This window comes from Pleurodeles waltl, chromosome 4_1, assembly GCF_031143425.1.
Source record: "Pleurodeles waltl isolate 20211129_DDA chromosome 4_1, aPleWal1.hap1.20221129, whole genome shotgun sequence".
Taxonomy (NCBI): domain Eukaryota; kingdom Metazoa; phylum Chordata; class Amphibia; order Caudata; family Salamandridae; genus Pleurodeles; species Pleurodeles waltl.
The window spans coordinates 735,274,722-735,287,094 of NC_090442.1; the positions used below are offsets into that span (position 1 = coordinate 735,274,722).

General features: G+C 47.9%; 1 protein-coding gene across 5 annotated transcripts in view; it reads right to left on the reverse strand.

Annotated features, from left to right (window-relative positions):
* The window catches only part of MEST (mesoderm specific transcript), a 242,924-nt gene that overhangs the window by 76,891 nt on the left and 153,660 nt on the right, over positions 1-12,373 (reverse strand). For all 5 annotated transcript variants that reach the window (XM_069229322.1, XM_069229323.1, XM_069229324.1 and 2 more), the window contains 2 exons: positions 6,669-6,770; positions 3,015-3,091 (listed from right to left, as the gene is read on the reverse strand). In XM_069229322.1, the coding sequence (XP_069085423.1) occupies positions 3,015-3,091; positions 6,669-6,770 (179 nt within the window). The remainder of the gene's footprint in view (positions 1-3,014; positions 3,092-6,668; positions 6,771-12,373) is intronic.

The window sequence follows — 12,373 nt, forward strand, 5'->3', positions numbered from 1 at the left end:
GATGATCGCTCCACAGCACTCATGCCAGGGGCTCAATCGTTAGTGCAAAGAGCAGTGGGGATAAAAGACACCCCTGACGCGTTCCCTGCTGCATTAGAAATGTCCGGAAGAGCACTCCATTTATCCGAACCTGGGCCGTGGGGTGCTGACACAGGAGACTGATCATTCAGCAGAGCAATTGCCCCAGCCATGTACGTGCTAGGATTACCTCCATGTACTCTGATGAGATCGTGTTGAATGCCTTACAAAAATCTCTAAGAAGAGCCATGGGACCACAGGAGTGTGAACCACAGGATAAGGCCCCCTGAACTTGACGGATGCAATGCCGCGTACTCCTGCCTGTCATAAAGCCACATTGATCCAGATGAATGAGATGGGTCAGCGTAAGACGTACTGCCAGTACTTAGGCATGTATCTTTTTTGTCAGCATTAATGAAGGAGATTGGCCGATATGATGCACATTGGTCCGGGGCCTGTCCCTTTTTGGGCAGGACCACGATTGTGGTGCAGTCAAGTTCAGGGGGAACGCCCCCCCATTTACAGTACCTCAGAATTAAAATTCAGGAGATGAGGTACCAACTTGTGAACAGGATCTTTTGTAGTACTCTATTGGGTACCATACGGCCCCACTGTTCTCCCCCCCATTAAGCTCCGATATGGCAGCATCCTCCGTCGTCAATGGCTGGTCTAATTCCTGGGCAAGAGTGGATGGTATAGTTTGTACCAGAAGGTCCTACACTATAGAGCCCTCCTCAACCAGATGCGGTGGGGGTCTTTAGCATACAGGTTTTGGTAGTATGCCGCGAAGGCCTGAGCTATCGCTACCAACTCCACTTGGATATTTCCCTCTCTATCACGTACGACCAAAACGACTCTAGCTGCTGCCTCGTGTGTTGCCAACCAATAAAGCAGCTTACCTGATTTATTACCCATCTCATACACTCTCTTAGACAACACCTGCCAACATTGTTTGGCCTCCTCAAGGGATATTTGATGTAGTTCTGACTGCACCAGGGCCAGTTGACATTGCACCACCGGTGCCACCAAGTGTCTAGCTAGTCCCTCCAGCTCCAATATCTTGGCCTCGAGCTGAAAACATTGCGCTCTCTGGTGCCACTCCTGCCCACGAATATAGCTTTTAATAATGCCCCTCATTGTTGGCTTACAGGACGCCCACACCGTTGCCCCAGAGGCCACCGAGCCCACATTGCATCGGAAGAACACCTCAAGCTCCCCTTCTACAAAACTGGCGCACTCCAGGGGCTTCAGATACCAAGTATTGAGTCTCTAGATCAAATGATTTGGGATGGATTTGCGATGGCCCATTGTGACCTTAGGTTGGCCTTGACATTCCTCATTTGTGTGCCCTTTCAGCCTGAACATAGTTTCTTGCCGTGGCTTTGAACTCTGTCTTTCTCATTACAATTACGTCAGCTCATCACATGAGTGAACTGCAGGCACTTTCAAATCAATCATTATTTATATATATATATATATATATATATATATATATATATATATATATATATATATATATATATATATATATATATATATATATAATCTCGAACCTTCAATAACCCTCATCACAACAGGCCGTTTGTACAAAGATAGTTGGTTCAGCTTACGTTGAAAGGCCAAAACAGCTAACAAATAAGATTTTGCTGTGCCTACTTCATTGCCCTGCTGCGCTAAATACAAAACTAACAAAAGGATATCTGACAGTTTTGTTAATGAGTGATCATTCTCCTTGCCCACAAACAAGATTACGAAATTGTCTCAGCGCCCATTATAGATACATTTTGTGGAAAGGCGCCTGATGGCGAGGAACACTTCAACCACTTCAGATGGCAAATCAAATGCAGTCAATTGCAACTCCTCAATCTCCACCCATGGAGGTGCAAGGTTTTGAGGCTCCAGTGTAGAACCCAGCCCTGCTTCTAAGATAGGAGGACCTCCCAAAGTGACGCCTTATCAGAGGACTGATGTTCATGCTCAGGAATGCCTAGTACCACATTCTGACTGGCCCAACTCTGTGTAATTAGGAGGACCTAGACTCGGTCATTCTCGATTTTCTTCAGAACTTGAAGCAGGAGAGGTTGTGGAGTATCTTGTTCCATTCCAGGTGGAGTGTGCCTCTTCATGAGTGCTCTTGTGGAAACTCCAACACACAAAACTGTTGATAAAGCAAGTTCTCAAAGATAGCGAAAAGGTCTAGCCACGGCTTTCCCAATGGCATCTGCTCAGTTCATAAACTCGTGCATTCAAGGACCCTGCCTAGTGGTTGGCCACCAGAAAGATGGTCTGTATATTAGTGTAACAAGAGAAAGCAACCTAAGTTGCCAGTGAATCCTATTTGAGACTTCAAGGTATGAATGAGGGTGGGATGGTTATTGAGGGTGGTCAATGGTTCCAGTAGTAACAGGAAAGAGGCGTGGTTGCTTATTTATGGCATACACACAGTATATGGCCATGAAAATATAATGTAATTAGAAAAACATTTAGTCCCAAGTACATGATTGTTCCTTCTCACTCCCTGTTTTTCGCAAGATCACAGAGGAGAAACATGGAGGGTATATTATTGTTACCAAAAAGAGATATGCTTGCATATAAATATAATAAACACACAAATCTCTCTTTTTTGGCGAAATTCAGAATAATAATCCTTCACAAAAAGCAATTTCTTAGAGAAAAAAAGAGAATGTGCATTTAAAATCCCGATGACTTGACTGCTACTGCACAACAAATCTGCTATAATATGAAAGATAATTCTCTTTGAGGGAGGCGTGGCATTGTAACTAAACTGCTCTGTAAAGAACCAGAACACTGACTTCTAATCTCAGCTTCTTCACTTGATCAAACTCTTTGACCCTGGAAAAATTAAGGTATTTCTTGTACTTTTGTTTTATTGATCCTAAAATTTAGAACATTGAGAACAGTGGCAATTAAAACATTTAGGTGCTATATAAAGACAATGTCATGGCACACTTTCTTTGACTTGCTGAGATACTCACATGGTACAGAGGCAGCAGCTAAAGCTCCGACCCAGCGATCTCTGTGCCTCTTCCTTTGATTGAGATACTGTAAAATACTGAGAACCAGAAAGAGAAATTATCACCTTGTACGCAGTGCCACTGTCATGTATACCGGTACTTTGCAGCAAAGCTTAGACAATATCACATTTGTGCTGAGGGAAGGCGTAAGTAAGAGAAAATTAAGACCTTCATTGATGAGGTAGAAACAGCACAAGATGTTCCACTTCCAAACAGGATATAAGAATTACTCTGAACCACCTGCAATGAAAGTTTACATTATGTCGATATGTATGGCATAGCTTATCACCTGTGAGGGTATCCAGGTGCTGGTATCCAGTTTGCCATCCATTCATATTAAATCTTGGCCTTGAAACAGATAATGGCCATGAGGAAATCATTTAATGGAATACCACGTGGGAACAGTGAATCTTGCATTGCTGTCTGAACTGACAAAGTCTTGGCGTCATCTAGGTGTTTAGTCACTACACTGTGTTCAAGAGGCGGGCAGTAAATAATGCATCAAAATTGTAGTCTGTTGTTTCCCTGGTACCAAATGAATGCTGATCCATACGCAAACCCTCACACCCTGCTGGACTTGCTGCACGCAGAGTTCCATCTTCCATTGTGTGCAAATTGTAGCCGACAACTGATTCTGAATGTGAATGTGAATGTTGTGTCCTTTGTTTTCATGTCAGATCACATCTGGAATCTCATGTGCGGTCAGTCACCTTCTGCAATAGCTGAAGCTTCTATGTTAGACTGAAAGGGAGCTAAACATAGAAGCTACTTTCATTATAATGCCCTAGAACAGTGATTATAAATCTTTTGACTTCTGTGGACCCCAACTTTATCATTACTGGAACCCAGGGACCCCCACTGAATCATTATTGGAATCCCGGGACCCCTACTGAGTCATTTCTGGAAGCCAGGGACCTCGGCCCAAGCGTTTTCAATGATTTGAGGCACAAAACAATACGCAAAAATAAAGAAACAAGCACTCAAACAAATAAATGCCCTAGAAGCCTTCATAATGGGAACAGGAAGTAAACTACTAAGTCGTATATGTTAAACCAGAAAGAGGATCAGATTTTACCTAATTTTTGAAGCCTCTGTCAAAGAGTAAAAACAAAATTCGCTCCCACACCGGATACTATTTTGTAACAACCACTATTTTACAAGACTGGGCTTTATTGACAGTGCTGCAAAAGCAGGCCCAACACACATCATAAGGAGAATGCCACATTTATGCATTTCTCAAAGGCTGGTTGATCGTGGTCTTTAAGAAAGGACATTACCATTGGGCAAAATGGCCCGCTTGAATATGCCATTCTTTTGTCAATACTACATCAAAATGAAATATCAGTATATACTTACACACTGCTGGTTTCAGTGGACCGGCTAGTCTAAATTCAAGTGCTTAATGCTGTGAGAACATACAATAATATTATCTGGAGCCAGGATTGTTTTTTTTTTTTATTTTTTTTATTTTAAGAGGCCACGAGGACTCCTTATTGGAGATATCATTATTAAAAGAGGGAACAAAACAAATAAAATGGCTTCCTTCCACAGGCTTTGTAGAGAAAACCAGCAGAAATTCAATGACTTCTGAAACCATTTAAGCACAATAGGAAGATTTCCTTTGCGTTTAAAAAACAAAGGTTTGAGATATTTTCGTTGACTGCACCTAAAACGAAACACGCTTTTTTGTGATCTCCATGTTTCAAAACAGCAATCGATTTTTTCTTGCTGTGGTGAATAGGAAGGACGGGGAGAATGGATGAACGAGTAAGGGAACTACTGCTACTCTGTAGGCAACAGTGCTTTAAATGGGCCGGTACTGAGTACCGGCACTTTTCTATTTTGAGCGGGAGAGTACCGGCACATCTCAAGAAAAACGTAATACTTTTAATTGGGGAGTACCGGCACTTCTCAGAAACAAGCAGGTACTCTAGCACAGAGTACCTGCACTTAATGTTTTCCATTTCAAGCACTGGTAGGCAAGAAAATGTTTTAAGGATAGAGGAGACCAATATTCCACGTATGAGTTTCAAATGCCACCTGACATGATTTCTGAGATGTGAAATGTCATCAGTGCCCCCAACAGGAAGGTTACTAGTTTTCTTTAAACCTAGTTACAGATGATGTGTGGAGTGGTGCTCTCTGGATACTGACGTAGTCGCCTAAGTGGAGAGGATTCAGAATGAAAAGCACGCTGCTTTTTGAATGACAGAATCAAGGGACGGGCTGGTTGATTTAGTATTTTCAATCAGCCCGCAGCAATTGCTATGCACATTTTCGGTCTGACATAAGTCAAAGATGTATTGCTGTGTATAGACATAGTCAGTGATGTGCATGTATACAGAGCGTGCGTTTTGGGATCTCGTCCTTTAGTCATTGGCTTGTCTGGGTCGGGGGCCTTCAGCAATTGGCTCGTTTGGACTATCCTTTGTGTTTTGGGTCAGGTCGCAGCCCTTCGGGAACAGTTACACAGATAAAGCTTCTATACTAAGAGGGCATGGACACTGTGCACACAGAAACAGGGGGAGGGTGGGGGGGGGTTGGCATCATGTTAACCAAACATATGTCCAGCAGTTTGCAGTGTCCAATTAAAATAGTTACTGCCATTGGAAAGAGGTAGAGTGTACGTTGTACACAATATTGCACGTAACACGGCCTTCAGAGAGCATAAAAGGCAAGGATGCACGGCGACTCGAGCATCTAAGCAGAAACGAGGATAAGGGACGTCTGGAAGATGCGGGGTCTTTACGTGCAGCGAAAAGACGGTCACAGGTGAGATGGATGGCTTGATGTATGCAATGGAAATACGGGGCAGGAACATTGGGCACTTTGGACAGCTCAGTATTATTGACATAATGGCCAGAGAGATGCAATGTGTATACTGAGCACTGTTAAGGAAGGAGCACTACGTTTACACTGCAGCATTTGTGCACATCGGGGAGCATGAGCAGGCAGAACTGCACTCTGGATAACACCCAGACAGTGGTGTGTTTGTGGCTCCATTCAAACCCAAGAAGTAAAACCGAAACCAAATGTTCTGCCTCATAACCAAAAATACCTCTTTTTGTGTTATCTTGCAGTCTGCCATTCATCATCTATGTACTGGGTCATTCTTTCTTGCTCTTGTACACTTGTTCATTCAACCATTGACTCATTCCTGCATTCATCTACTTGTCCTCCACAATTCCACACACACATTCATCAATGAAGAGGGACTTTCAATTATAGGCCAGGCTTGCTGGCTTTGCTAAAGCTTGTGATATTTTGAGAGATTGCCCTTGTTAGGACTGCCACAATGGGTACATGGCCACAATACTAACGTTAAATGCTTACTTATATATAACGCTGTACATTTCAGAAAAGTCACAGTAATACAATTATGATGGCCAATTTCAAGGAAGTCAAAGCTGCCGACTTAGAATAAACCAGAGAGATGTCTTTCAGAGCATAAATCAGGAGCTATTGTTTGACAAAGCATGGAATAATCTGAACTGTAATAAACAAGGACATCACACACATGCTTAAACACCAGCACTTTTCTAGATTACTCAATATTCACAATACTATCAAGAAAGATGTACTGCAGTAACAGAAAACAAACAAAACCTACAGTACCTATCAATGACTAGGTTCCCATCGTTTGTGCGGATGCCGGTCCACATGTCCCAATATTCAGCTTCTGATGGTTGCGTATACGGACCAAAAACTGCTCCAATGCTGAAAAGTTCAACCAGTGATATTATATTATTACACCAGTGAAATGTCCATACCTGTCTATAGTTACTGGGATTATAAGAGCAATTGCGGCTACGGTGACTAAAACAGATAACACAAATGAGGATTTATTGCACACCGTCCTATATATATATTTTTTTTAATCAGTGCTCTGCAATTTAAACCTCTCTGCTTCCTGGTTAGGAAAAGCAACCGACAGATCGTTCAACATCAGTATCCTTAACGTCTCTATTCTAGGGATATGGTGCACCTCTGAAATAAGGAAGATTGACACCACCACCTGCACAAAAGGTCACAACTGGGGGTATTCCAAAGAATGAGCAACGCGTTTCACAATCATTTAGTTTGAAAAGTGCACCCTGGAGAGAAATCCCATTGAGTCACAAGTTGATATGAATAGGTGAAGGAACTTGTTATTTATTTTGCTACTTAAGACTTTCCTTAAAAGTGAGTTGTAATATAAAATTCGCCAAAATGCAGTTGTTGTGACCGCCTTTGTTGACTGTCTTCCATTGACTCCCTCAGAGCCAGTAGGAAGGCAGTGTTCTTGATGGGATGAAGCTACCGACATTGGAAATGACAATGAGGGGTTGGGGGAGGGGAGGGTGACTTCCCAATTGCCAATTTAGACCCATGAGATACAATTCCCACTGGCATCCTTATTGTTTAGGTCCGCCATGTGAACTAGAGCAATCAAGGACATAAAAGCAGTAAAAAGTTCCATGATGCACTGAGAAAAAACTCCTAACGCATGCACCACCTTAGTTATATCATGCCTGGAAATCAACTGAACTTTAAGGGGCAGTCTCAAGCCATTAGAAATGGTTACCTACTTATATTCCTGGTCCTGCATAGTAATGATAATCATTGAACCCATGCGTATGACTTACACCGTAATACAGGAATGAAGTTAACAATTTCTTCTGCACCTCTGCATCTTTATTAATAGCCATGCTCTTTAGAAACAAGTATCAAGCAAATCCTCATCATTGCAGCTCTTGGCCTTATCCCCATAGCTGCTGAGGTTTTCCACCCCCAGTATTTATCCTTCTTTTGATGTATAGGGTGCCTCACACTTATGATTTGTCCAAACGAAAAGCCTCCTTTCTCCCACATCTCAGTGGTTAAACATGTACCCAGGGTTTGTGGACCCCCCCGAAGGGAATTGGGAAAATTGCCAAAGTATATCAAAAAGTATTTATTTTTCAAAAATGGGAAAAAGAGCTGTGCAAGAAAGCTGTGGTTTCCACTAAAAATGGCATCAACAAAAGGTTTGCTGTGCTAAGAGCACTTAGGTCTAGAGCTCGCCCCCCACGTCCGCAGCACCAACCTGCTGTCTCCTGCCTCTGACCCCCGCCCACGCTGCTGCTAGCGTGTTCGAGGCCCTCCTCCACCCGCAGGCATCCTCCTGCGCCTCATCCCTGGTGTCTAGTGGGCTCTTGTAAGCTTCACTTGACCCGTGTGCCGCTTTCCGCCGTCCTGTAAGTGTTTTTCTATATTTTCAGCGCCTTGCCTCCTTGCGCTTCTGCCCCTGTCGTGCCCCTTCTGATTGTGCCACTTTTCGCCGTCCTATAAGTGCTTTTCTATTGTTTTTTCAAGCGCCTTGCCTCCTGGGCATCTGCCCCCGTTGTGCCCCTCTGATTGCTGTACCCAGATTGTATTTTGTGCCATTAGTGTATTTTTGTGACTGTTTTTCAAATTGTGCCCGACTTTTTTGTGCCTTGTTTTTCTTGTTTTCGCCTCTTGGGCGCTCCCCCTTGCAGTTCTCTCCCTGCCGCTGCCTCCCTGCGGCCCCGCCCCCCTCGCGCCCCCATTCGCCACTCCCTCCCGCCTCCCAGCTGCTCCTCCCTCCCCCCTCCCTTCTTAATGGCTGGCGCTGCGCGTCGCGAGTGAGCGACCTCTGACCTGCCTTAGGTCTAGAGCTTGTCCCCCACGTCCGCAGCACCAACCTGCTGTCTCCTGCCTGTGACCCCCACCCACGCTGCTGCTAGCGTGTTCGAGGCCCTCCTCCACCCGCAGGCATCCTCCTGCGCCTCATCCCTGGTGTCTAGTGGGCTCTAGTAATCTTCACTTGACCCGTGTGTCGCTTTCCGCCGTCCTGTAAGTGTTTTTCTCTATTTTCAGCGCCTTGCCTCCTTGCGCTTCTGCCCCCGTCGTGCCCCTTCTGATTGTGCCACTTTTCGCCATCCTGTAAGTGCTTTTCTATTGTTTTTCAAGCGCCTTGCCTCCTGCGCATCTGCCCCCGTTGTGCCCCTCTGATTGCTGTACCCCGATTGTATTTTGTGCCATTAGTGTATTTTTGTGACTGTTTTTCAAATTGTGCCCGACTTTTTTGTGCCTTGTTTTCGCCCCTTGGGCACTCCCCCTTGCAGTTCTCTCCCTGCCGCTGCCTCCCTGCGGCCCCGCCCCCCTCGCGCCCCCATTCGCCGCTCCCTCCCGCCTCCCAGCTGCTCCTCCCTCCCCCTCCCTTCTTAATGGCTGGCGCTGCGCGTCGCGAGTGAGCGACCTCTGACCTGCCTTAGGTCTAGAGCTCGCCCCCCACGTCCGCAGCACCAACCTGCTTTCTCCTGCCTCTGACCCCCGCCCACGCTGCTGCTAGCGTGTTCGAGGCCCTCCTCCACCCGCAGGCATCCTCCTGCGCCTCATCCCTGGTGTCTAGTGGGCTCTAGTAAGCTTCACTTGACCCGTGTGCCGCTTTCCGCCGTCCTGTAAGTGTTTTTCTATATTTTCAGCGCCTTGCCTCCTTGCGCTTCTGCACCGTCGTGCCCCTTCTGATTGTGCCACTTTTCGCCGTCCTGTAAGTGCTTTTCTATTGTTTTTCAAGCGGCTTGCCTCCTGCGCATCTGCCCCCGTTGTGCCCCTCTGATTGCTGTACCCCGATTGTATTTTGTGCCATTAGTGTATTTTTGTGACTGTTTTTCAAATTGTGCCCGACTTTTTTGTGCCTTGTTTTTCTTGTTTTCGCCCCTTGGGCACTCCCCCTTGCAGTTCTCTCCCTGCCGCTGCCTCCCTGTGGCCCCGCCCCCTCGCGCCCCCATTCGCCGCTCCCTCCCGCCTCCCGCCTCCCAGCTGCTTCTCCCTCCCCCTCCCTTCTTAATGGCTGGCGCTGCGCGTCCGTGCCGCTGGCGCGCCAAAGGCGCGCCAGAGGCAAGCCTGTCTGCGCCCATCTGCGCCTGGACCACGCCCAGCGCCACCCCCCCTGGTCCTCGCGCCCCGACGCCCCATGCCTTTGTTACTCGGCCAGCGAACTCCTCGCCTTCAACCCTGGCCCCTCCACAGAGTGCTTCCAGGCCAGCCCGAAGCACACCAAAGGGCCTTTTTCCTGCCGCACCTGCAACTTCACCTGCAACAGAACAACGAAGCCAGCAACAACCAACACAAACCACCTGCACTGCATCCTCCTCAACACACGCTCCGCACGAAAGCACGCCATCGAACTCTGGGACCTGCTTGACAGCACCACCCCAGGCGTAGCCTTCCTGACCGAAACCTGGTGGAACGACTCCTCGGCCCCTGACATCGCCATCGCCATCCCTGACGGCTACAAGATCACCAGATCGCACCAACGGAATCGGCGGAGGAATAGCCATCGCCCACAAAGCTACCCTCAAGATCCATACCCACACGGACGACACCCTCAAAACAGCTGAACACCTCCACTTCCAGATTCACACGGACCCCAACACTACCCTCAGAGGAACCCTCATATACTGTCCTCCAGGACCAAGAGCCCTCTTCAGCGACACCGTCTCTGACCTCGCAAGCACCCACGCCCTCGCCTCTTCAGACTACATCCTCCTGGGAGCCCTAAACTTCCACCCGGAGAACAACAATGACGTCAACACCGCATCACTGACCACCAACCTCTCCAACCTCGGACTCCGTCAACTGGTCAACACTCCCACCCACATCGCCGGCCACACCCTTGACCCACTCTTCACTTCAAACAACCACATCTCTTTCAGCCACACCTCCGAACTCCACTGGACCGACCATCACTGCGTCCATTTCTCCTTCAAGAAAAACACCGAACACCACCGAACACCACCGCACCCCTCTGCCGGCTCACCGCCGCTGGGGAAAAGTCACCGAAGACCAACTCACCAACACCCTCGCCAAAAACCCACCACCCGACCCCACCGATCCGGACTCCGCCGCCATCAACCTCCAACAATGGATCCTCAACTGCGCCAACATCCTAGCCCCACTCAAGAGACCCACCGCCAACCAAGAAAAGAAAAAAACAGCCTGGTTCACAGACGAACTAACCACCTCCAAACGCACCTGCCAGAAACTCAAGAAAAAATGGATCCTCGAGCGCACACCCGAGTACCTTGCTACCCTCAAGGAAGCCAACCGTAAACACCACCAACTGATCCGACTCGCCAAGCGCTCCCACTTCACAGAACGCCTTAACAACAACGCTCACGACTGCAAGGAACTCTTCAGCATCGTGAAGGAACTCTCCAACCCCAACGCCAACGACATCCCTCCATCCCAGAAACTCTGCGACGATCTCTCCACCTTCTTCTACCAGAAAATCGCAGCCATCCACGACAGCTTCAACACCTCCCCTCCGCCAGACCCCACCCCCAACAACTCCTCCCACACCGACCACATCACCACCTGGACCCAAGTAGACGATGCCAAAACCCTAAAAACCATGAACTCCATCCACTCAGGATCTCCCTCTGACCCCTGCCCACATCACGTTTTCAACAAAGCCGACGTCGCCATCGCCCCCATACTCCGCAAGATCATCAACCTTTCCTTCAACACCGCTACCTTCCCGGACAGCTGGAAGCACGCAGAAATCCAACCTCTCCTCAAGAAACCTAAGGCTGACCTCAACGATCTCAAAAACTTCCGACCAATCTCCCTCCCCCCTTTCCCAGCGAAAGTCATCGAGAAGATCATCAACACACAGCTCGCCCACTACCTTGAAGACAACTCCATCCTAGACCCCTCCCAATCCGGGTTCAGACGAAACCACAGCACAGAGACTGCACTCCTCGCCGCCACAGATGACATCAGACTACAAATGGACAACGGCGAAACCTCAGCCCTGATCCTCTTAGACCTATCAGCCGCCTTCGATACAGTCTGCCACCGCACTCTACTAACCCGTCTACACGAAGCCGGCATCCAAGACAAAGCCCTCAACTGGATCTCCTCCTTTCACTCAGGCAGAACCCAGAGGGTCCGACTCTCACCTTTCCACTCCAAAGCCACCAACCTCATCTGCGGCGTCCCCCAAGGCTCCTCACTAAGCCCAACGCTATTCAACGTCTATATGGCCCTCCTCGCACAACTGGCCCGCCAGCACAACCTCAGCATCCTCTCCTACGCCGACGACACCCAGCTCGTCCTCTCCCTGACCAAAGATCCTCACACCACCAAAGCCAACCTTCATGAGGGACTGAAATCCATCGCCGAATGGATGAGCAACAGCCGCCTAAAACTTAACTCCGACAAGACGGAAGTCCTCATCCTCGGGCACACCCCCTCGGCCTGGAACGACTCGTGGTGGCCCACCGCCCTGGGCCCTCCACCCATCCCAGCCAACCACGCACGAAATCTCGGCT